Here is a 26976-nt window from a genome sequence, read left to right on the forward strand (position 1 = left end):
GTCCCTCATTTTCAAGAAAGAATTCTATTAACTCAGTGAGAATTAGGCGGCTACCGCGAAGATTTGGCTTAATTCCATACCATTATGGTATGTAGATATATGATTTATGGATGGGCCAAAAATGGAGATGTTGCATGTGTGAGGAATTTGCGATTTGACTATTGATTCTTACGTAAAAGTTCGCGAAAAACACGATAGTGCCACTGGTTTTCTTTGAAATCAACTTCCAAGCTCAAAAAAAACTCTCAAGTTGGGCCAAAATGGAGGGGATATCCCACGCTATCCTGAGAGTCCACCTCTACATCAAGACAAATTCTTCATGCAAAGATAGGGAGCAAATACATTGACAAGGCTGCCACTTTATTTGGGAACTCTAAGACTGAAAACACGGCATCCCTGCTAATGTATTCGCTCCCTATCTTTGGCATGGAGTGTTCGTCTAGATGTAGAGGTGGACTCTCAGGATAGTGTGGGATACCTCCTCCATTTTGGCTTCAACTTGAGAGCTTTTTTTGAGCTTGGGAATTAAATTCAGAGAAAACCAGTGGCACCATAGTGTTTCTCGCGAATTTTTACATAAAAATCAACAGTCAAATCGCAAAGTCCTCACACATGCAACATCTCCATTAGGCGGCTACCGAAGATTTGGCCTAATTCCTTACCATTATGGTATGTAGAAATGTAATTTATGGATGGGCCAAAAATTACTCAGCGCGGTCCAGTTCGTTTTTTTTTTTCGGCAATTTTGAAAGACTTTGTAATGCACTTACGCTCTTCTCGCAAAAAATCGATCCGAGTCTGGCCGAAACAAAAGGCCGACGGTTTTTTGACCCCGGGCCGAGGCCCGAATCCTAGCCGGGAACGGGTCCCTTATCGCGCCCGAACCCTGGATGAATAATAAATATCCGACACAAAGGAGCCCGCGGGCGTGTGGCGCCTTACACGGCGGCAACCGGCACAGCAGAGCCGCAGCCCGCAACGCGTCAAATGCACCGTTGTCAGATCGAACGGATAGTCCTCGCTTTTCGTTGTGGTTTCGAAGGTCGCCGTAGCCAAGTAGTTTAAGAAATAGCAGCAGTAGTTCATCGTAAAATGGATCTTGGTTAAGGTTTGCCTACAGCTCCGTGAAGTATGTAAGTCCGCGGAGGGGGCGCCACCGCTGTGTTTTGATTTTTTGGTCCACGCTATTAGAGTCCGAGCAGCTCCACGTGAGTCCTTGAAATCGAATCACCTTAAGTGCAACACACTCATTTTCCCGTTGTGAATGGAGATGTTGTATGTGTGAGCAATTTGCGATTTGACTGTTGATTCTTATGTAAAAGTTCGCGAGAAACACGATGGTGCCACCGGTTTTCTCTGAAATCAACTCCCAAGCTCAAAAAAAGCTCTCAAAGTGAGACCAAAATGGAGGGGATATCCCACGCTATCCTGAGAATCCACCTCTACATCAAGACAAACTCTCCATGCAAAGATAGGTAGCAGTAGCGAATATATTGACAGGGTTGCCGTGATTTCAGTTTAAGAGTCCCCAAATAAGGTGGCAGCCCTGTCACTGTATTTGCTCCCCATCTTTGCACGGAGAGTTTGTCTTGATGTACAGGCGGACTCTGAGGATAGCGTGGGATATCCCCTCCATTTTGGCCTCAACTAGAGAGCGTTTTTTGAGCTTGGAAGTTGATTTCAGAGAAAACCAGTGACACCATCGTGTTTTTTCCGAACTTTCGCACAAGAATCAACAGTCAAATCGCAAATTCCTCACACAAGCAACATCTCCATTCGAGTTTTGTCAAATGAGGTCTGGCAACGTCTGAAGGCTCATACGGCGTTCTTCCTTATCACGGCAGTCTACCCTTCCCTAGATTCAGCATCAGACAACATCGCAGGATCCCGCGCGAATTCTGTGTGACGCGTCACCGACGCGACGCGACAATGCAACGTGGTCGGGCCCATATCAAGAGACAGGCGACATGGGCTGAAATATGGGCATCTTAATAACAATGCCTCCGACCAGCGCACAGTCCCGAGTCGCACCGCTTTCCGCCGAGATTCTTTCCATGCCGGGTCCTCCGAGGACCCATTACACCGAGGCCCCAGTCTATCACCCCCCAACCCCCCCATCTAGTCTCAACCCCCAACCTTCCCCCGCCGCACAAAGGTTAGTAGAAGTAGGACTCAGTAGAAGAAGTTCAGCGTAGAAGAACTTAAGGAGTTAACTTGACGAATGGCAAGCTCAAAAGAAGTGGTCGAACTGGCATGCGGTATATCGCATCTTTTTGAGTCAATAATCTCGGCAGATTTTGAGTTTTTAGCAAAACAAAGGACGATCGACCCTACGCATGAGCCTAAAGAATCATTCTAAGCCTAAAAATCGGCAAAATTCAGAGAAATGAGAGCAGAATAGTGTTTGGAAAAAAAACCATTTTGCTTTCAGATCTCTGAATTTTGCCGATTTTTGAGTTTAGAATGATTCTTTAGGCTCATGCGCAGGGGCTTTCGTCCTTTGTTTTCCTAAAAATTCAAAATCTGCCGAGATTTTTGACCTAAGAGATGCGATATATCGCATGCCAGTTAGACCACTTCTTTAGAGGTTGACGAATCACCTTAAAAAACGTATCGATGGTGTAGAATCTGCAACCACGTATCTCGTTTGCGATGTTTGAATATCTCCGACTTTGTTTTATTTTTTCAAAGGAAAACAAAACGACATCATTCCTTGACGTTTTCGCAGGATTTTCTTTGTTTAATATGTTGGAGCGCCTTCAATTTCGTATGATACTGTGCAACACCTCTGTTATGAAATAGTTGCTTGAGGCGTCGTGGCACGCTGCGGCGCAGGGGGCGGCCGGCCAACGCTAAACGCGCATTGGCGCCTACAAACCTAACGGGATACTTCAAGCATTACGCAATGCATGTAGTATCCCCTTAGGTTTGCAGGCGCCAGCGCGCGTTTCGCACGCCGCACCGTTTCGCCCTGTATTAGGCTTTGATATTTTGTTGAGTCAACGTTTTCAACTCATGATTTTAAAATGTTTGCACACTTTGCATGGATTATTCTCATTTAAATTTGTTTCTTTGGCTATCGAAAAATAGAAAAATGCCATTTTAAATAGTTCTTTAAATCATTCCACATGGTCCTTCAAACCTTTGGTAAAGATTATGTATAAGAATAAAAGCTAAGAATGGCTTAGAAAGCTGTTTTGGCTAAGAATAAAATATCGACGGTGTAAGTCGGCAATCACATAACTCGTTTGCGGTGTCTGAAAATCTCCGCCTCCATGTTATTTTTTTAAAGGAGAACAAATTGACATCATTCCTTGAAGCTTATGCAGAATTTTCTTCGCACATAGAAGAAAAATCAGGGCAGATCTTAGGAATTGCCATTGAGTAGTTTTACATTTAAAAAATGAAGTATGGTAGGATGTCTGCCACGTCGCAAACCGAGATACAAGGTTGCGCACTAACACCGTCGTCATATTTTAAGTGAGCAAAAAAGGAAATAAATTCCAGTTTCATTGGTTTTTCGTACACTGAACCTGTTGCAAACTTAAAAGAATATTTTATTTGGAAAATAGCAGAAAAATCACGATGAGCACACCGGGAAAGTTTGAAATAACTCCTTATCTCTTTCGCTCTGGCTAAAGTTTGTAACAGGCCCATTATACGATTGTTTTCAATTCGCCTTCAACTGTGTCTGCAGCAATTGTTGTTACGAGTATGTTGTGCGTGCTGATTTTAGATCATTACATACTTGACTCTCTGAAGGCGCTTTATGTGCGCTAATTCGTTTGTTCCCCACTAGAGTGCGCTACTTGCGCACATAGAGCGCCTTCAAAAAGTAAGGTATGTAATGAACTAAAATCAGCACGCACAACATATTCGTAACAACAATTGCTACAGACGCAGCTGAAGGCGAATTGAAAAAAATCGTATAAAGGGCCGGTCGCAAACTTCTAGAGCAAGAAGAATAGTTGATTCACAAAGAAAATGGCTTAAAAATTACAAGAAACGCTTCGGAAAAGTCTGAAGTACACTCCTAACTTCACAATCTGCCAAGGAAATATGAGTTTTTTAAGTTTCCCGCCTGAAAAACGATACTACAGCACAGGTGAACATTTCGTAAGAGGGGTCATTCCATCTAACCCTTGCGCATTAGGATGCCTCGGCATGTCAGCACGGCAGACGCTTCCGCGCGAAAATCGTGAAGAAGTACCATGGTCTTTATCAACGCAATGAAAATAAAAATGTAAACACGCCGGTTGATAAAACCCCGTCTCGTCACGTGTGCTTTGGCGGGTTAGCGTCGGCCATGTTGAATATTGCGTAGCATTGTTGTGCGCAAGGGTAGGATGGCCCGACTCTTCTTAAGAAATGTTCACCGGTGCCGTAGTATCGTTTCTGAAGTGTAAAACTAAAAGAAACGAATATTTTTTAGGCCTTGTCTCCACGGGACGTTTTCATGGGATTTGTTCCAAGTTCGAATCGCAGGAATGAGACTTCTGGGATTTTTCCCAGAAACCGTCTCCACGGGACGAAGCTCAAACGACCCTACGACAAGTTTGCGCGAGAAGGTAAAGTTAGTAAAAATCGAGTGTTTAACCGGGATTAAAATAATAATTGAACACAATTGACAATTATCAGACACATCATTTTAACCAAACAAACGCGAACAATGGAGTTACCAACAAAATATCGTAAATAGTTCACTTTCACTTCTTCCTCTTCTCTCAGTTGGTCCTAGGGGTAAATGGACCGTACTTGGTACTGGGAAAAATATTGATAAACTCAGTATTCTTCTTCACCTCGTAAGTGGGATTTTTCCCTGGGACGAATCCCGTGCAACGGCCCGTGGAGACAAGGCCTTATGCAGATCCTGAACTTAGGAGTGTATTCCAGACTATTCCGATGCGTTAAATGTCATGAACTCATCTCCTCTCAAATACGTAAATTAGCAGTGAAGATTCTGAAACCTTGCAACCGAGAGATGCCCCAACGCCTCGCTTTTCTATACGAACCATCCTTTAAAATCACTCTAAGACAGAATAATCACAACATTTTCAGGCATAAATTTTAATGTCCGACTGCTCTTGAAAGTTCTCCCTACTGTGCGCCGTGCGACGCCGCGGCCCGTTATCTCTTGACGGCAGTTCCCGCGCCAAATCCGAAATATTTATCGCGTCACGCGGGTTGCAGCGAGCCAGCGCGTAAGGAGCGCGAATTTTTGAGCCGAGGCGATAGCGTCGCCTCCGCCTGCGCGCTGCGATACCTGCGCGCTAATTAATATTTATTTCCGGTTCCGCCATGGTGCATGTCACCATGGCGGGCTTATCTCACGGGCACGACTCCTCCGAGCTGCGTGATGTTGGTAAGTGAGTCTGGAACTCGGGGCCCCTTCAATGTGCGGGTATGCAACATCTAATCCGCAGTGTTTAGATGGGAGCCAGAGATTCTTTATACAGCTGGATCTACACGGAGAAAAAAAACTTCGTGCGTAGGACCCGAAGTTGAGGTCATATTGATTTCTGAAGTTTTTTGATCACGCATCCGAAAACTTGAGGTCGAGCTGCCGAAGTTCGGGTCAGACATCGATGCACTTCGGTACGTACCGAAGTACTTCAGATGTGTGATCCTTTCCCTTCGGTATATGGATTTTGCATTTTGCATACAGGAACCAGTAGCATTGCAATGTTGCTAAGATTGTGGAACTTCTTTTGCCTTGGAAGAAAAACCTGATTATCCGTTCACAGTTTCTATTTTACTCTCTATAAACTGTAAATTTATGACAAAATTACAATGCAAATTTCATATTTTTTCATGTTTTCAGTAATTTATTTCAAAGGATGAAAATGCACAATCTTAGCATCATCGCAATTCCTCTGGTTCCTTTTTGTAAAATGCAATCCATATATCGAAGTACTTCAGATATCTGACCCGAGCTTCGGCAGCTGGACCTTAGGTTTATAGGTACGTGATCCGAAAACTTCAGAGATCCGTATGACCTCAACTTCGGGTCCCACACACGAAGTCTTTTTCTCCGTGTAATTGGGCCGAGTTCATCAAAAGGAAGCCAACTCACATTAAACTGAAACAGAGAAAAAGAGGTTTGAAGTTTTATTCCTGCATGAGGCTTAATGTAGAAAATACACTTTAACCTCTCTTTCCACAAACTGATTTCTTTTTTTCGGCTTTCAAATTTTGGCAAGGGAATATAATTCACTAGTGGAACTCAAAAACATTCTTAACTCAATTTTTTCGAAAATAAGAGTTTGTTCTTTTTGATAAACTCGATCCAATTGTGAGTCCTAAGAAAAGGATATCTCGCAGGCAATTAGTCAAATCAGGCATTTTATCAAATGCCTAAGCAGATAATTTTGAGGGTTTGCCACATTTTTTTAAAATTTATGGCAAAGTCAAGATCATACATTTTCAATATTTTCGGAATAATAACTCATAAAATCTACGAAATCTTCGTGTTCCTTCCTTTTAAAATGCTCCTCATGTGTTTAAATTTTAAAATTTTAAAAATTCTGCATTTAATGGCGTACTGGAAATTTCAAGATAAACGTTCGATCAGTAGCCAAAAATCGGGCTCATGCTCTGCTGTCCTCAGCAAAAACACCGTAAATCCATTTTAGATTTTTTCAGTTTTCCACCGGAAAAATGTTGTATTACCGAAAAACTAACGACCCTTCTTTACTTCCAAATGACTTCTTAGTTCTAAAAAAGAACTGTTACGTACCACTGATAATTCAAAATTTACGAATAGTACCATCTCAGTGATCAGGTTTTCTCGTAATAGAGCAGTATATGCGGAAGAAAAATGCAAAGTGTTGATTGGAGTTACGGCGTTGTTGCTGTGGACAGCAGTGCTCCAAGGGTAGTTGCGGAATAAAGCTCGCGGAAGTTATCTGAAACGGGCTCTATCTGATCTCTCTGAGTGAGTGATGAACACGAAGCATTGAATTTTGCAACTTGTCTGCTATCTATTGGCTATTGAATATTTGATGTCCAGACCCCTATGTATTGACCCAAGCATCGCTAAGGTTTTTGGTGTCAATGAGTCGTGGGTTGCATAAACAAGACCGCGAAGGAGTCGGCGATCGCTATTCAATGTGTTCATTCCGTCAGATAGAATGGAGCCAGGATTGTCCATACGTAAACATCCGTCAAAAGCGCGGTTGCCAAGTGGGTATGATACCCCCCGACGATTATTCTCCAGAAAAAGAGTGGATCATGTTGGACTGTATCAAACAGAAAATCAAGTTCAGCGAACATTGTATTACAATGTCTAAAAGGTAGTAGCACTGAATAAATTGGTATTTGGAGTGTAGCCAAGTACTATAGAAATAATGTAACATTTTCTTTAAAAAAAAAACTAATATTTTATTAACAAACTTTGACCGAAGCTTTTCGAAGCAAGCACTTCATCGCCAGAGTCACAAAATATAAACCACAAAGGCCATAATTTAATTTCAGACAAGGTAACAGATTTCAGTGGTAACAATTGATAACAAATTGTGATTTATATTTTGTGTCCCTGACGATGAAGCGCTTGCTTCGAAAAGCTTCGGTCAATGTTTGTTTATGAAATGTAAGTTTTTTTTATAAAAAAAATGTTACATTATTTTTAGTACTTGGCTACACCCCAAATACAAACAAACAGACAAAATCACGGTATATGCATGGTGAATGGACTGGGAGTAGTTTTCAGCTTCAGTAACCACACATTTTCTCTGGTCAAAAATTCAAAGTGAAGGAAAAAGATTTAAAGCGTTGAACTTATCTGTAAAACTGAGTCCTAAGGAGTCATAAGATTTTAAATAATTTTTTTTTTTTCGATAATTATGAAGAAACAACATTTCTATGACACTGTAATCACGCTGGTTCCTTTTTACTGTGTGAGATCCATATCAGAATGCTTAAATTCGTTCCGTGTCCATCGGTCCATTCTGCAACAGAGCCATGGTGTCTTGCGAGTCCTCTAGAGGAGAGATGACCATTAGTTGAATATTGAATAAAGGCCGGCTGTCAACGAAGAGGAATGACTTCTTGGATCTCATGAGCGTCGGCGTCGCGACGCGACGTGGTCCCTCTTTTTGGTTCTCACTATCAAACCCCCCCTCCCCCCGCCACATAGTCATGTCCCCCGAGTCACCCCTAGTCGCAGGACAAGATCTCTCGTTCTAGCAGTTGCCGAATGGATGAATTTAAATCTAAAGTATGTATGTGTAAGCCGCTTTTACGGCGCGCTAGGGCGCTCTGCGACGCCTACTCTCCACAGGAATCTGTCATGGTAGAGATACTCCGGAAGCTGGCATCTCTCCATCCTTTCACGGATGCCCTCTACCCACTGTTTGGCTGGACGCCCTCTCCGTCGCCTACCTGGGGGGATCCACTCCAACACCTCCTTCGGCAACCTGGTATCAGCCATTCTCTGCACATGCCCATACCATACCAATTGTTTGGTCGTGATATAAAAAGTAACTATTTCCATTCTGGCATGAGCCCCGAGATCAAGAGCTCAGAATGAGGAGGGGGGTTGAGAAAGCGCCGCTATTTTACCAAAAGATTAAAATTTTAAAAAAAAATGCAGTTCTTACCTTCAGAAACACAGATAATTCGAAAACTTTCAAAATAAATGTACGCAAATACGGGACAATTCGATCCGAATTAAGACAATAGAGATTTGCAGGTGTCTGAAATTTGATGAATTTCGTGTTTTAGTGGAAACTACTGACTGAACTGAACACGAGGATACCCTTGATTCATGAATTGAACAATTTTTGGAGAAGATATGACAAAATTATCTAATCTACTAAAACACGTGGGTTCAAATGAGAAATACCGCCAGATGACGTCACTGGGCGGTGTATTCCCTCACTTTAAAATCTATTTGTATAGTATTTCCCATATCAGAAAAAAGTTATAAAAAATTCTGTGAAATCAGCTCTTTCATCACTTTCAGATGAAGCAATAAAAAATTTCCATGCAAATTCTCCATTCGTGTAAAAGAAAAGTCTTGGGAATCCATGAATTAAAGAGTAAAATTTGGCAACCATCGATGTTCATACGGCGTTCCTCCTCGGCACAGCAGCGCAGGATCATTAAAATCATAAATGATAGAACGCAGTATTCTCGAGTTTCAGATGCAAGAACGTAACTGCATTGAACATCTTGAAATAACCGCTCACAAATTTTATTTTGACAAGGGAACAGATGGGCACTTCTTCGTAATAATTTTGGATTCTGAAACATTCGATTTTCCATTTGACCGTTGTAATAATCAGAAATCTTTTAAACAGAAAGTTTGCAGCCATTGTTGAAAGTCGAATAATTTAAGACTTGCAATCCTGGAATAGAGTTACGTTCATTCATCTCGAGAACAACGAAACGAGTCATTGCACTTCATTCTTCGTTGCAGGGAGACACAATGCATTTACACAAAAGAAAAGAGTACCAGCCAACCTGAAGCTCATCAACTCAAAAGAGAAAAAAGTCACCGAATAACTTCATTAATTAAGTTTTCTTTTCTTTTCTTCTCGCTGATGAAAAAAAAAAAAAAGAAAATGCGAAATTAATCATTTGAAATGATTACTTGGATGTTCTTGAGGCTCTTCGGGCTCGCAGTGTTCTAGGCGCACACTGGCGCAGCCCCCTCCTTCCTTGAAACGTAAAATCTGCGTTACGTCTGAGAGGAAGAGGTTGCAACTTCCACCCTCTTCTGCCGTGCTAAGGAAAAACGCCGTATGAACATTCGAGAGTTGCCAAATTTCCTCCGATAAAATGTTTGTTTTCAAAGGAAGTTATGCTCATTTTCCCTTGGAACTTTCAGACTTTTTAGATAAAATTACAAACAAACTCCTCTTAAAAATTAGAGAAAAAATATTCAAAAATTTTACTGAAAACTCGCGATTTCTTGAAGGAAATTTGGCAACGCCTGAAGGCTCATACGGCGTTCTTCCTTAGCACATCAGTCTTCCTGTCCGAATGTTTTCCTTTCACTGCCAATTTGCAAACGTTCTTCGTGCATTTATGAGAGGAAAACTTGACAACATTTTGAGAGGAAAAGAATTGAGAATTTTCCGGGATTTTTTGTGGTAAAATGTGATTTTTATATTCATTTCCGTATTAGTGAGGAGGAACCTTATCCTCCGAAATAACTTTTTTGTAACTCTTTTCTAAAGCGTAAACCAAGTTTTTCTATGATCGAAGAAGTTCTGCACAGAGAGAACCACTTAGCGCTGATTCCTAAAACTTTAGGTAAAATAGCGCAATTACAGGCAGTAGTGCCTACAGTCCTAGAGCCTAACAGGCTGTAGGAGCGCAAGACCTTCTGCCTGTAGTTGGTGCTGTTTTAGCTGAAGTGTCAGAGCTCAGTGCGAAGTTGTTTATTCAAGGCTCATATCTCTCTCAATAAATTGATGAGCTTTCACGGTCAAAATGCGCCAATATTTCCACATTCCTTCTGAGGACTGATTATTGAAATTGATAGACGATGCGACAGACAAAGAAGACATAGGGAGTATGGAGCAATCCTGTTGGTTGAAACAGCTGTCTTTAGACTGAGGGAGAAAATGATGAACTGACTATCGGGTCTCTCGTGGGCTGCCGTTAGTAAGTCATTACATACCTCATTTGTCCATTGCAACCACCCGCTTCCGCCAACAGAATACCTATATATCTCTTTTGTCTTCTTTGCCTATAGCTTTGTCTATCAACTACATCTATTGTACAGTTATTTGTATAGAACAATTAAGTGAAATCTTCACCATTGAGATAAAATCCTTTTTAGACAGATTTATCCCAGCCACACTCAGTCTTATTTATTAATATCTACGCACTGCGAAGTACATCGTTCCATCCATATATGAAATCAGAATTTTTGTCAAGCATAAACGTGATGAATCCATGTCATGAAAAAGTTTTATGTTTTAATCGGCTATCTTAATGTCATAATTTCCTTCGAAAAAATTAAAGTGAACAGTGAGTTTGTATTTTTCATGAAGTCGAGTGTCTCAAAGGACACGGATCCGGTTTGATTAATGGTTCAAACTTTGCCTCCCAGTTTGGCCCACCCAACCAAGCCCTCTGAAAATGGCGACCCTTAGCCTAATGGCTATAGCATACGAAATCTCACGGCTTCGCAGGAGATTGCTAGCAGTGGCGTGGTGTGCTTTGCGACATATCGATGGATACGCCACTCAAACCTATGAAAAAATATCGATTATCAGGGTGTTCGCAGCGAACACCTTAGAAATCGATTCTTTACCATAGCTTCAAATGGAGAGATATCGATAATCGATCATTCTCGCTACGCCACTGATCGCTAGCCTTTTTCACTGTACAAGATCTTAAATCATTAAAACCACAGCTGTAGAAACCTTCAAAATGTCAGCTCTATTTTGTGTTCCTTATCAACCCAATTTCAGACACTGTTCATTTTCCCGGCTTTAAATGGAACAAATGACTTTTTAATGGGTTTGTAGGTCAATGTGTCTGGAAGTAAAACCTCCATGACACTTCGATTTTTATCTTATTATTTTTCCAAAGAGATGCGAGTAGCACGAACATTTTCCTCAATTTTTTTAACAGAATTGATAAATTGAAGGTACTCGCAAAGAAAAATCTTCCAGTTCTTTGCAAAAAAGTCTATGCTGATTTGTAGATTGTTGCTTCTTAAGAAGATACAGATATGTGGATTTAATTCTCGAGGTGGAGAAACAACCTTTTCCAGAAGGCGCAGGCTTGAAAGGATCTCTCGGATTAACTTTCAAGTATGATATTGACGTATTTAAATCAAAAAGAACTATATCCATTGTGACATGAACCCTGTCATGAATGTATTCTAATGGCTTCCAGGGCTCATATCGGAATATACATAGTTCCTCTTGATTTAAATGCGTCAATTTTGAGAAAATAGAGCCGATTAAGGCAAAAAAACAGGAATCACTCAAATAGGCAAAGCATAGCTGGAAATAATCTCAATGCAAGTGTACTTTTCTCGCAAAAAGGAATAAATCTCTGACAGTAATACCTCGTTAAAAGCACGCATTTTAATGGTCTTGGAAAATCAATAGAATTAACCATCGTTATGCGATTCTATGATCAGCGTGATGGATCACTAGACACGGTAAAAAGTTCAGCATTCTGATGCATGTTTTTCAAGCAAAATGTAACGTAAGAACACGATTCATGCAACTAAAATTATTGCAATTGACTCCTAACCAAGATATTAAATGTTTCTTAATGCGAGAATCCAAACCTCCAGCGCACGTACGTCAGATCGCAAACTGAACTTTACCGTGGCAGCCTCTGCTATACAGGGCTAAATATGACAATCTCAATCTTGACGCTTTAGCTCAGGTATGGCAAATCGTTTACACTTTGAACAATACAGGGTGGAAAGGGAACAATGTTTAATTGAGAAGCCTGCCAAAACCGTTGTAGTGAGCGATTTGACTCACATGGAGTGGACACGCGTTTCTTGTGACCGGGCAATGCAAATTTCTCGTAATCAGTGTAAAATTAAAACGTTAATATCTTAGTGAGGAGTTGATTTCCGTAATTTTTGATGCATCAAGAGTCGTGTTTTACGTGAAATTACTGGTAAGAATCATGTATCAGCATGCTTAAAGTACCTCGTCTTGTACTATAGATCAAATTGAATAACCTTTTTTTTTTGCGCTCAAGCCAACAGTTAAACCGTTAAAATCAAGATGAACACAAAAATGCCCCAATTTGACCTTTTCCCCTCCCCTGGGTTTAGCACAACTCGGATTCATGAGGACATTTTTGTGAGCGTTCTTTATACCCAAATGAACAACTTGAAACAATAAATCGTGTATCCCAATTTTTTCCGCTATTTTCCCCCGCATCTGGACTATGATGGTCCATTGACTCTTCATGTGTTTTTTAGTTGAGGTATTTGGGCTTTTTTTGTAAATTACTCTACTGCAGTTAAATTTACCACACTTTTTTGCTACCACGCAACACCCTGCGTAGCCCCAAAATGCAATATTCATTTGGTGCTGCCAGGAAACGGACTCTTGGATTCATTAAAACTGTTGCTAATCATTCGAGTCAGGTTTCCCGGGCGAACGTTTCCTCGGGACAAGACAAACTGGTGCGAGGTTTTTTGCATTTCCTGCGCCGCGCGAAAAATCCCTCTCCTCTGCTGACTCAATCAAACAGGGCACCCGTTCTCGCGGAGGCATCCGTCGATGCTAAGCTTGCTTGTCTTCAACCGCCCGGATTAACCTCTTGTTTCCTCCCAAAGAAAATGAGAATCCTCATTCGCGGCTGCCACGTGGAGCCTCAAAAATTGTAGCTTTTCTCCTTGTCAAACCACAAAGTTTTCGGTGCATATCTGGACGTAGTTCTACCAAACAGACCTATGTGGAAGTGAGAAATATGGGGTGTGCTCGTTAGTCTCTGGCCGTAAGAGTGAATGAGAATAATAAAGCGCCAGTGACGTCAACGGAGGAGGACGCCGCGTCACGTTCCTCGTGGTTCCGGTAGTCGTGGTCATTAACTCATGAGCCCTGTCCACAACGCTCTCTTGCCATGCCCGCGGCTCATGAGTTCCGCATTCAGTTGCACATAGGTCTGTTTGATAGAATGCAATATCCCGCTTTGCCAATTCTTCAAAAGGAACCACGCCCACTTTTACATTGCTTCTTATGCAGCTTCCACGAGCACACCCCACATTTCTCATCGCCACATAGGTCTGTTTGGTAGAAATACGTCCATCTAATCCCGTTGATGTCGCAGATCGAGTTGAGCAGAAGGCACCAAACCGCATTAAATTTAAACCGAGAAAAAACAAGTTGAATCATATTTTACGATTAGAGGTTACGCAATGGGGCAATGTTCGCTGATTTTGGTTTTTTACATTTTTTGCATGTGTGAGGAATTTGCGATTTGACTATTGATACGTATGTAAAAGTTGGCGAGAAACGCAGCGCTTCTATAGTGCATTTTTCGACGTATGTTTGGATTGCATTTTACAAAAGGAACCACGAGCATTTCAATGTCGCTAAGATTGTGCAACTTTCTTCAGCTTGCAAATATAAACTGATCACCTGAATAGGTTATATATTTACTCCCGATGAGCTATAAATTCAATCCAAAAATTACCTTTGCAAATTACATTTTTGGTATTATTGTCGGTATTATTGGAGTGTAGCCGAGTGCTAGAAGTAATGTAAAATTTTCTTTAAAAAACTTAAATTTTATTAACAAACTTAGACCGAAGCTTTTCGAGGCAAACGCTTCATCGTCAGGGTCACAAAATCAAAGCTTCGGTCTAAGTTTGTTAATAAAATGTAAGTTTTTTAAAGAAAATTTTACATTATTTCTAGAACTCGGCTACACTCCAAATACCAATATATTCAGTGCTACTACCTTTCAGACATTTGTATTACAATGTTCGCTGATTTTGGTTTTTTACATTTTTTGCATGATTTCAGTGATTTTATTGCAAAGGGTGTGAATGCACAATCCTAGCAACATTGGAATGCTCTCGGTTCCTTTTTGCAAAATGCGATCCATTTGACATCTGTAACAAACTCAACGTGATTTTTGTGTGCCCTTACTTCTAGAAATTCTACTCAACCGGGTGTATCTTCCGCAGGCATCAGACCCTCTCTCGCGCAATCCGGCACGGATGCAAAGGGGGTTGAGGTGGGGAGGCGCCCACACCCCTGGGGGCTCTAAACATCGCCAGAAAAGTGAAGAAAAAAAGTTTAGTATGCTGAATTTCAAAGAGATGGAGCGAAGGATGAAAAGAGTCATTGCGGAAAAACGCGATGGGGGATCTCTTAGCCGTGGATTAAGATGCTTTCGCCGGGTTGTCGGGTCCCCATTCAATCGCACCAAATCCTCCGGCAAAATAAAGTTGCACAAATTTCTAGGTTCAACACAAGGACCACGAGAAGGCAAGACCAACAAAATATAGGTGTATACAAGGATACACATTCGAGAACAATAAAAAGTAACAGTGCCCTGCTAAAAATGGTGAGTGCAAATGAGTGGAAAATCAAAGTCATATGAATAAAATTTCAATTCATAGGAATAGAATTTCAACTCATATGAATAGAATTCCAACTTTTATGAATTGAATTTAACACATATTAGCAGAATTTCTCTATTCAGTTTTCGCCAACTCATATGACTAGAGATTTCAACTCACATGAGTTCAGTGTTGAATCTACCGTGTCCGATAACTCAGAAACTAGTCACCGCATCAAAAAAATTATAAGAACAAAATTTTTTTATTTTCCAAATTTACATATTATGTGGGACTATTGATACCTTCTGGTCAGAAACAGCTTTTCTGAAAAATGAAAAAACTGAATTCATATGAGTTGAGCTTTTCTATTCTTATGAATAGAATACTCTAATGGTATGTGTAGGATTTCTACTCATGTAAGTAGAAAGTTCTACTCATGTGAGTTGGCGAATTCTGAATAGCCTACTCGTCATTTTTAGCAGGGTGGCGATTCTAGCAAGTTGGCACAACTATTAATACTCCATTAATATCTATTGAGTGAATCGATTCTAGGTGAGACAGTAGAATCGACTGTTTAGCATACATTTAAATGGAGCAAAAACAGCGTTTCCAACTTAAAAGAATCGCCACTGAAAAGTAGGGGCGCTCAACGGGAAAAACAAAGAATACCAGCAAAAAATTTGAAAACCTGATCATAGTTAGATTATATTTCGTAGTAAGGTACCTTAGTTCTGCCACACCGAAAAAAATTGAGGTTTACTTTTCATTCTGGATGTAAAAAAAAGGGTGCGAGAACTTAGAAAATGTTGACCTACCCGCTACAGCAGTTAGTTTTACATCTGGGCATCGCTAAAGTAACTGCTGTAGAAGGTAATTCAGCATTTTATAAGTTCTCGCATTCTTTTTTACATCCAGATGTTAAATCAACTTTACTTTTTTTTCGGTGCACAGTTTTATCCGTGTTATATTAGGTCGTCAGATGTTGTGCATCGCGATTCTAATATCGAACAGAGAACGAAGCGCCTTCAACCGAAAGGCGTGACTTTGATGGTGGCGCTTGATACGACTATTTGTGCTTGATGGATCTGCGTGTAGTAAGCACAAACCATGAATGCATTCGGGCGATTTCTTCTCCTCGCAGGCGCGGTGCACATTGTATCGTTGCGTTGCGCGCGTTTGCCAGCAACTGCATTTGATTGGATCATAAATGCAATGAAGAACTACTCTCTTGACCGCTTTAAGCAGAAAGGAACAAAGTCATATCAGACATCGCCGAATTTCATCGAATAAATTATCTCTTACTCAAGAACAGTTCCATAGATTCTCTTGAATATTTCAAGGAATTTACTTCACGTCAAAGAAAATTACCTGAAATTTTCAAGAAATCTACATCACTGCTCTTCCGTGAAAAAAATTAATCGTTTCATAAAATGTGTCAATGGCTAAGGTGACATAGTTACTTTCTGCTTTAAAAGGTCTAATTCTGGCCAGTATTTGAAAAAAATATGCATTACCATATTCTTCTTTGCAAATGGGTGCTTGTTGTCTAGTTATGCAGTTGTCTAGAAAAGTCACAATTTGATCGCATTTAGCAAAAAGGAACCAGCGCAATTGCAATGTTGTAAACATGTTGCTTCTTCATAAGTATTTAAAAAATTTCCCAGCACAGAAAATAATTTTTGCCTCCCACCACAGAAATTGTTAATTTTAAAAGAAAATAATTGTGTAAATTTTAATACAGTCGACCCCGCTGAATTGGGACACTGGTTAATCGGGGCACCCGCTTAATCGGGACAAAACCGCCCGGGACGGATGTGTCCCAATTAAGCGGGGCCGACTGTATTAAACATCTATAACGTATTTTTAAAAGTAAAAAAAAAGTTGCACGATTTTGAAAAAAAAAACTGTAATTGCGCCGGTTCCTTTTTGCTAAATGCGATCCAATTGATCATAGATAATTTTCGCAACATCTTAGTATTCATACGGTGTGCGTTCTTAGCGCGACATCATCACGTGCCCCATCCATTGTTTCACATTTTTAATTTTTTAAGTGTCTTCACAAATACGTGGAAAAAACTAAACGTTCGCTGCTTTTGGAATGTTTACAGACTGCAGAAGACACCAGAGGTTTGTCATAAGCACCGCAGCGCCTTACGTCGACGACTTCGACGAGGACGAAGACTTCGAGGACCTGAAAGAGGCCGACGACGATGACAGGGTCTACAAAAATCCGAGAAACTTCCCCTCGGCCGAATGCCCCAGGGATGAAGTCTACGCTGCTTTTATGGTATGAAAGTGTATGCCTTATTTTGCGTTAAAAGCTTGGGAGGGTATGGGTTCGATCGACATGAATCGATCGAACAATGAAAACGTGAATCGATCTACACGAATCATCGATCGACAATCGTGGATCGATCGACAAACCTGTGAATCGATTGACAAACCCGTGAATTGGTCGACAAACCCTTGAGTCGATCGACAAACCCGTGACTCGATTGACAAACCCGTAATGGATCGAAAAACCCGTGATTGGATTGATGAACCGGTGAGTCGATCGACAAACCCCCCGTGAGTCGATTGACAAGCGCGTGAATCGATCGAATTTTGTCGATGGAATCGGTGTCGATTGATACATGTCGATCGATTCACGATTTTATTTTTCCATCGATCCATGTCGATCGAATCGACATCGGTTTTTTAATAATTTGTCGATCGAATCTGTGTCAGTCCATGTCGACCGATTCACGTTTTCATTTTTCGATCGATTCATATCGATCGAATCCATACTCTCCAAAAGCTTGCATATCCAGGAAGTCTTTAATAGGAGGAAATCAGGAAAAAGAAATTTTTACATAATAAGCAAAGTATTACACTGGACAAATGCTTAAAAATGTAAGTGAATAAAAAGGAATTGTCTTTGAAATAACGAAATTCTATTCAGTTAGAGAACATGTTTTTGAATGCCTAAAAACGAATGCCTATACCTCTTATAAATTTAATCAAACTTGTTTTCGGTTATAACTCTGGAAAAATGCGACTCGGTGCGCCTGTGTCAAACTCGGCCCATCTGAATTAGTTGTTTTCAAAAGGGAAAAGTCCATTTTTGCATGAGCCTTCGTTTGCACGAAAGGAGATCCAAAATTTCCCCTCCACTTTCTGATCTCCATACCATCCTTTCAAAGTATTTTCATGAAATCCCTCTCTTTTTCAAACGAATTAATCTCCAATTTTAATGTATTCTTTCCTTTTCCGAACTTTTAATTTTGTATTACCTTTTTGTGACCCCTACCTTGTAAATTTTTAAATTCTGTACTATATTTTGATCTCTCCTCTAAGGTGTTAATGGCTCAATTGTTAAAAGCACCGAATAAGCGTATCTACCAACCAACCATAATAACTAAGACTCATCGAAGAATAGACCTGTTCCCTTTTTAGAAACAACTGATTCGTTTAGGAAAAACAATTAAAGAATTTGACAACGTGTCGATGTGGCGCTGAGGACCAAAAAGTTGCGAAGATTCGGCGTGTGACCGTTGCTCGAACCTCGAGAGCAACAGGTGGAGGGAGATATAAATGGCCCCCTTTATTCCCTCGACAAAATCATATTTCACGTTCGTCCACGCTCCATTGTTTCCAGAACTCAATGTCACTTTTCCAAACAGAAAGTTCTTGATCGCTCGGTTTTATGGTTCTTCACTCTTCTCTGCTCAGTTCGAACACACTTTTGGGTTTTGTTCCATTTTCACTACACGTTCGACCTTTAAGAATGTTGGATGTTTCCCTTTGCAGACTGCTTTTGTCCCCAATATAGTCACATTGGCGGATTCAGCTAATGGAGAATTTGCATGCAAATGTTTTATCACATCATCTGAAAGTGCTTAAAGAGCTGATTTCACGGTATTTTTTATAATTTTTTCTGATATTGGAAATAGTACATATACAAATAGATTTAAAAGTGAGAAAATGCACCGCCTAGTGACGTCATCTGGAGGCATTTTCCATTTAAACACATGTATTTTAGCAGATGAGATAATTTTGTCATACCTTCTCCAATAATTATTCAATTTATGAACCAAGGTATCCTCGTGTTCAGTACATTCAGTAGTTTCCTCTTGAACACAAAATTCATTAAATTTCAGACACCTGAAAACTCTATATTGGCAACATTGTTTTTCTCCATTTAAACCAATCAAAATGTATCGATTCTTGGAGGGGCCAACAAGAATCGATTATTAAACGTAGGTTAAAATGGAATGAATCCTATGTTTGTCGGATTCCTTCCATAGTGTTACAAATGTAAAATTCAAAGAAACTATTTCGACTGGTTTCCTTCAAAAGAAAGATATCGACGTCGTAAGTCTGCAATCACATATCTCGTTTGCGGTGTCTGAAAATCTCCGCCTCTAAGTTATCTTTTTAAAGGAGAAGAAACTGACATCATTCCTTGACATTTTTGTAGAATTTTCTTTATACAGAGAAGAAAAATCATGGCAGTTTTAAAGAATTGCCGTTGAGTAGTTTTCCGTTTAAAAAATTAAGTATGACAGGAAGTCCGCGACGTCACAAACCGAGTTGTCTGATTGCCGACTTATAAGTCGATACACCGTCGATAAGCTGGGAAAAATTTGGAAAATGTTTACAAGACTTTAATTTTGACTCCCTAATATTATAATGTTTTTGTTGTACCTGGAAGTATGCAATGTACCATGTCTCATTTCATAATCAGGTTAATACATTTTTTGTGTGTATTTTTAGGGCCAGAAATGTTTACGAAAGTGCTCATCGCACGAGGATTGCAAGAGTAAAAAGAAGAGATGTTTGTGCGATGGTGCATGTGGAATGTCTTGCATAAAACCGGGTAAGGACACCGACATTATATAATGCGATATCATTACCGTATTGTGCATTTATTCTTTTTTGTATACTTTATATAAATTTGTAAATGTCGCAGGCAAATAGTGAAATCAGGAATTTTGTTAAATGCCTAGGCAGATAGTTAAATCTTAACGGTCTACAAAATTTTGTGAATTCATGGCAAAGAGCTCACGATCTTTTACACTTTTTGGAAAAATAACTCAGCAAATACCTGCGAACTCTTTTCGGATCTTCCTCTTCAACCGCTTATCATATTTTTCAAAGTTGAAATTCTGAAAATTCTGTATTTTATGACATGATGAAAATGTCAAGATAAGTGCCTGTCAGGAGTCAAAAACCATTTAAAATACTATTGTAAGATGCCAATGTTTACTAAAAGGTTTTTCTTACAGGAGTGATGAAGTGTTTTGTCTAAAATTAGGATTTGTATAAGAATTTCAATCTAAGTTACAACATTTGCCTATTTGTCTACGCATTTCACAAAATGCCTGATTTTACTATTTGACTGCGACATAAATATGTGTGTATATAAAAAACGTTAAGCAGTGCCGGGGAAAAAGAGAGGAGAGAAATGTAAGAGCAAAGAAGCTTTGCAAAAACGTCTGAAAGGAGTGTGAGAAGAGTAAAGTCTGAGGGATACTACTCGCAAGCGCGCTCGAAGCAATGGAGGAAGTTGAAGTTGTGACTGGGACTGAGACGAAGTAATGGTAAATAGCAACTCATCTCGCTATACCGCGGTTTCACAAGCGAGAATTTCACCCTCAGGCTCTGTTACCAACATTGTCAGTTCTCGAAGAATTCTCTCAATTTATTTACATCGAAAAGAAAAGGATGCTGATTTAAAATTCTGGATGTAAAAAAGTGGGCGACAACTCACAAAACGCTGAATTAACGGCTACAGTAGTTACTTCAGCAATGTTAAGATGTAAAACTAACTGCTGTGGCGGTTAATTCAGCATTGTTTGTGAATTTTTGCCAGTGGCGTGGCGTGAATGAGCTTGTTCAGCAATTCGTAATTCTTGCATTTTTGGAAACTAGAGAGTGCACAGAGTTCACAGGAATTTTCCCCGATTTTTTTGAGCAATATTAACCCACGAAATACGAGTCCAAAAGTCCGTATTTTGGGCTCCCATTTAAACGCGCGCCGCTTGGCCCATCTCAAAATGGCGCCCATTTTCTCCGTCCGGCGGTGGCCACACTTTTGACCCGGCGTGCCGGCGGGTACCTCTGCATGCCTCTGCCGTGTGTGGGTCGTATAAACAAACGAAGATTGATAACACAAATGATCCGAGCAACTCGAAATCTCTTAATATTAAATAATTTAAATCCATTTTCGACTTCAACCAAGCACTTGGCAATAATATTCATCGTATTTTACAACCAGGAGCCACGGCCTATCGGCTCATTTTAAGGTGCATTCTGAAAATCAGTGTTTACAAGTCCAGTGTCCAAACCCAGACTTTCTTCCTTTACTTTTTTTTGACCATTCTCTTTTCATTTTCGCCTCAAATCAAATGTTTAGCAGTTTCTTTGTCTTGAGTATGTGGTCCTGAATTCATTCAAGAGTTAGAAGTTCACCATTTATTTAGTATTATAGCCTTTTGACCTCTCAAGCTTTACCGATATGATCTCATGTAGTTCGAGGTTTCTTTGGCCCAAACCAAGTGATTACACATCTGATGTGTGTCTTATGGCTCTTCAAATTCGCAGTTTAGAACTAAATCAGAAACTACAGTTACTTAATCCAGTTCTGCTCTCTTGTTCAATGTTTGTCATAAGTGTTTGTTCGTGTCTGTTCTTTATAAGTGACCACTGTAGTGCATATACACAGTTATGCTATCGGTACAGGTATTATTTCTTGTTTTCTACAGTCAGGACTTTCTCTTAAGCGCAATAATTTACCAAAGAAATTCACCTAGTTGCGTAAATAATTTGGTGTATAGATATTCTGTTAATGTCTCCTTGCGGTGATGCAAAGTTTCTGAGATCTGTCATAAGTGGATTTTGCATTTAGACGGTCACTCTTGTCTGATAAAATTACTGCTCTACTTAGCAGCTTCAAATTTATACTTTGATCTCTGATTCATCACTAAATGACACTCGTGCGGTGTCATTTATCTTTAATCAGTTCAAAGCTATTTCGACAATGAATCATCAAAGGTCCGATCGAAGAAGGAATTTTCTGGTGAGTGCTGTGGCTGAACCGACATCACAACTCTACTATTGAAAGCATGAACCAAGACATGATCATTCGTCTGGAAGTGGAAATATTTTGCAACTCATCAGCAGGCCGATTATTGAAGGCTTAGAGCAACCCGACAAGACATCAAATTCCGATATATTGCATGGATAAGATAGGGCTATGTCTTTTCATGTCGGGCTGACATAGTTTCAATAATCGGGCAGCTGGTAGTTTAACAGGTAAGATTTGTAAAGTCACTTAGGTATTACAAGTTACATTCGCATCTCTTGTGGAACAGTTTATGTAATTATGCTTACCTTTGTGGAGATTAATTGATAACAAAGCGAGCATATCAATATCATAGCCTAACTAGAAAACCACTTACGTAGATTCACAAAGTTTCAGACTTTCTGTTTCTCTTCGATTATAAAATCATGCAACGAAATGTTACAAATATCATCCCCAGATAACCTTAACCATGTTCCTGACTTTATCTTATGGGAGGATGTAATTCTATGTCTTTTCAAAATCCTTCCATTCGTCTGTACCTGAGAAATTCAGTAAACCAGCAGACTTTCGGACTTTTAACAAGAATCGTCGGCAACTTTACCATTGAAATGATTCTTAGGTGTTTTTGAACAAAGAGATTTTATTAAAATTTTTGTTGGACAGGTTTGATTCACCTTGAATTCTTAAATAGAGAGAAAAAAAACATTTTCTTCACTATAGAAAGAAATGAAACTGACCAAGCTGTAGGTAGGTAAGTAGTTTTTGATTACTTCATTCCATGAAATATGATGAGCCTTATTGCTGCAGGAAACACAACATATAGCAGGAATCCTCAAATAAATTTTATGTCTTGTACAATGTCTGTTGATACTTAAGTATATGATGATACCTATGAAGTACAAAATTTCTGAAAAGACACTGGGAATACCAGCAGAGTCATCTCAAAATTTTCTCTCAGGAACAAAACTAAAAATTGTGGAAGTTTCCTAAGAATGCTCTCAAGACAAATTTATGTATTATTCATAGATGAAGTGTAGCCTGCTACATATCATGTCGTATTCCTCTTCAAATATACATGCAGGTGAGTAGATTTTGAAATTTTGAGCGCACAATTTGCTTATGAAAGAAGCGAGCACTACCATGATTTCCACTTACCATTACCACTTCCTGATAAATTTATATGAGTTGATGCTTTTGAAAGTTGAGTTGAGATGTCGGTTCAGCCACAGCACTCACCAGAAAATTCCTTCTTCGATCGGACCTTTGATGATTCATTGTCGAAATAGCTTTGAACTGATTAAAGATAAATGACACCGCACGAGTGTCATTTAGTGATGAATCAGAGATCAAAGTATAAATTTGAAGCTGCTAAGTAGAGCAGTAATTTTATCAGACAAGAGTGACCGTCTAAATGCAAAATCCACTTATGACAGATCTCAGAAACTTTGCATCACCGCAAGGAGACATTAACAGAATATCTATACACCAAATTATTTACGCAACTAGGTGAATTTCTTTGGTAAATTATTGCGCTTAAGAGAAAGTCCTGACTGTAGAAAACAAGAAATAATACCTGTACCGATAGCATAACTGTGTATATGCACTACAGTGGTCACTTATAAAGAACAGACACGAACAAACACTTATGACAAACATTGAACAAGAGAGCAGAACTGGATTAAGTAACTGTAGTTTCTGATTTAGTTCTAAACTGCGAATTTGAAGAGCCATAAGACACACATCAGATGTGTAATCACTTGGTTTGGGCCAAAGAAACCTCGAACTACATGAGATCATATCGGTAAAGCTTGAGAGGTCAAAAGGCTATAATACTAAATAAATGGTGAACTTCTAACTCTTGAATGAATTCAGGACCACATACTCAAGACAAAGAAACTGCTAAACATTTGATTTGAGGCGAAAATGAAAAGAGAATGGTCAAAAAAAAGTAAAGGAAGAAAGTCTGGGTTTGGACACTGGACTTGTAAACACTGATTTTCAGAATGCACCTTAAAATGAGCCGATAGGCCGTGGCTCCTGGTTGTAAAATACGATGAATATTATTGCCAAGTGCTTGGTTGAAGTCGAAAATGGATTTAAATTATTTAATATTAAGAGATTTCGAGTTGCTCGGATCATTTGTGTTATCAATCTTCGTTTGTTTATACGACCCACACACGGCAGAGGCATGCAGAGGTACCCGCCGGCACGCCGGGGTCAAAAGTGTGGCCACCGCCGGACGGAGAAAATGGGCGCCATTTTGAGATGGGCCAAGCGGCGCGCGTTTAAATGGGAGCCCAAAATACGGACTTTTGGACTCGTATTTCGTGGGTTAATATTGCTCAAAAAAATCGGGGAAAATTCCTGTGAACTCTGTGCACTCTCTAGTTTCCAAAAATGCAAGAATTACGAATTGCTGAACAAGCTCATTGTGGTGTATCGATTGTTATGCCATTTAAACCTATGGTAAAGAATCGATTATTAAGGTGTTCGCTGCGAACACCCTGTTCATCGATCCATTTCCATAGGTTCAAATGACAGATCAATCGATATATCGCAAAGCACGCCACGCCACTGATTTTTGCACACTTTTTTACACCCAGAAAGTTAAATCAGCATCCTTTTTTTCGGTGTATTTTTTAATCTTTCGAAATGGAAGAAATAGATATGAAATGAAAATAGTCAATGTCAGTGTATGGTGCATGGTCGGTGGTGGTGATGGTTTAACGGTAAAAGTCTGTTATTTGCCATGTTTTAATGACTTTTCTCCTTGATGTAATATCCGACTTAGAAACTGAAAGTTAGGACGGTCCTCATTGTTATCTGCCAACTACTGTTAGAAAGCTAGCCGTTAAAATTTAATAGGACACCATACTTACAAAAAAGTTGAGTAAAAATCAGGTATTTTTTAATCGAATTGACTAAAATTTAGATTTAGATGTTTTTTTGCCAAAAAGACCTACATGCAAAGTAAACGAAACGATGAGAACGTAAGAAATAAAAAAGAACGATAAATCCCGCAAATTCTGGGCATGAAGGTCTTTGTTATTTGAAACATTTTAAATATTTTTTTCAATCAGAAGTACGTTCATTTGCAGTAAAACTAAAATTAATTTAGACTTCAAAATTCGACTGAACAAGCGATCACTCCTAAATCAAAAAGTTTCGGCCGAAATATCACTACTTTCATCACACCCGTATCCGGCACTGTTTTTGGAGGTAACAAAAGAATCTGGAATTCACCTTCAAAAATTACCACCCTGCAGTTACGTCCAGTGAGTTTAGTCCAGGCGCTGCGATGCGACTATTCAGCCGTCACTGTATGTTGCAGTATCGTTTCGAATTGAAGGCGTTTTAAACGCGCGCTGCAATGCGGCGAACTTAAAAACGCCAGAAAGTTGTAATAAGTTCAATAAGTTGAACGGTATTCATTAATTTGCCGTAGAGAAGTAAATGTCTACCGCAGTGGCATGGCGTGCTTTTTACATATCGATTCATCTGTCATTTAAACCTATAAAAAAGGATCGACGAAAAGAGTGTTCACAACAATCACCTTAATAATCGATTCTTCAATATCGCTTCCGCCACTGCAGTAAACATTCACTTCTATACGGCAAATTAATGAGTATCGTTCAACTTATTGAACTTATTACAACACTCTGGCGTTTTTGTGTTCACCGTATTGCAGCGCACGTTTAAAACGCCTTCAATTCAAAACGATACTGCAAGCATACAGTGACGGCTGAATAGTCGCATCACAGCGCCTGAACTAAACTCACGCATTCATAGTGGTAAGGCTCGGTGTTTTTGTTTTCAGAGTTATACTTCTGAAATGGGCGTATTTCTGCCAAACGGATCTACGTGGATAAACACGGGTAACGCGAGGCCCGAAAAAATACAATATGACGGATTGTGCCATAAGATGTGGATTTTAGACATTCTTGGCATTTCAAAGGGACTTTTGTGTGATTTCACTTCTAAAAGGTTTACTCAGTTTGACAAATCTCTAGTTTTTTTTTTTTTTTTTTTTTTTTTTTTTTTTTTTTAAAAAATTGTAAATTAACAATAATGGAACAAATTTACATACACATTTCTAGACTGCTTTAGTCTTCAAAAATTTGTTTCTAACTCGAAATAATCAAATAAAACTAATGGTTCCACTTAGATTTTAAGACGATGAAGATTTTACTTATTTTGCTAGCTTTAAATTGCTATTGTGAAGGGTAATTTAACGTTTTACTTTACAAGTCATCGAGAAAATTTTTGAAGAACAAATCTCTAATGTGCGATAGACCCTTTTGTTTGCATTGTAATTCTAACTATTTGAAAATTTCAACTAAAAATATTCATTATTTCAATCAAAAATGAATCATTCACAAGAGGAAATGTGTCATCATTTGAATGTCCATTCGACGTTTTTCCTTAAAACTACCGTGCTGAGAAAAAAGCCGTATGAACATTCGAGAGTTGCCAAATTTCCTCCAATAAAAGGTTTATTTTTGATGAGAGTTATGAATATTTCCTCTTGAAACTTTCAGATGAGACAGAATAAGTTACGATGAAAATCCTCCGAGAAATTGAACGTCAAATATTTACAAGTTTTCCTGAAAATTCGTATTTAATCAAAAGAAATTTGGCAACTGCAGAAAGTTCGCGCGGCGTTTCTCCTCAGCACGGTAGAACACAGCACTGCCGTGCTAAGGAAGAACGCCGTATGAAGATTCAAGAGTTGCCAAATTTCCTTCGACAAAATGTTTATTTTTGCGGAACGTTATGATTATTTTTCCATGAAATTTTCAGAAGCTTCAGATGAAATTGCGAGCAAAATCATCTGAAAAATTGAGAGGAAAATATTCATAAGTGTACCAGGAAATTTATGTTTTATCAAAGAAACACCGGAAAA

The 26976-nt window shown here is 39.4% G+C and overlaps 1 protein-coding gene across 5 annotated transcripts in view; it reads left to right on the top strand.

Moving 5' to 3' along the window:
- Hasp (Hig-anchoring scaffold protein) overlaps positions 1–26976 on the top strand; it is a 236319-nt gene that overhangs the window by 60827 nt on the left and 148516 nt on the right. For all 5 annotated transcript variants that reach the window (XM_019041350.2, XM_019041349.2, XM_072304051.1 and 2 more), the window contains exons 2-3: positions 17116–17294; positions 19763–19865. In XM_019041350.2, coding sequence (XP_018896895.2) covers positions 17116–17294; positions 19763–19865 — 282 coding nt within the window. The remainder of the gene's footprint in view (positions 1–17115; positions 17295–19762; positions 19866–26976) is intronic.

Source organism: Bemisia tabaci, chromosome 9, assembly GCF_918797505.1.
Source record: "Bemisia tabaci chromosome 9, PGI_BMITA_v3".
Taxonomy (NCBI): Eukaryota; Metazoa; Arthropoda; class Insecta; order Hemiptera; family Aleyrodidae; genus Bemisia; species Bemisia tabaci.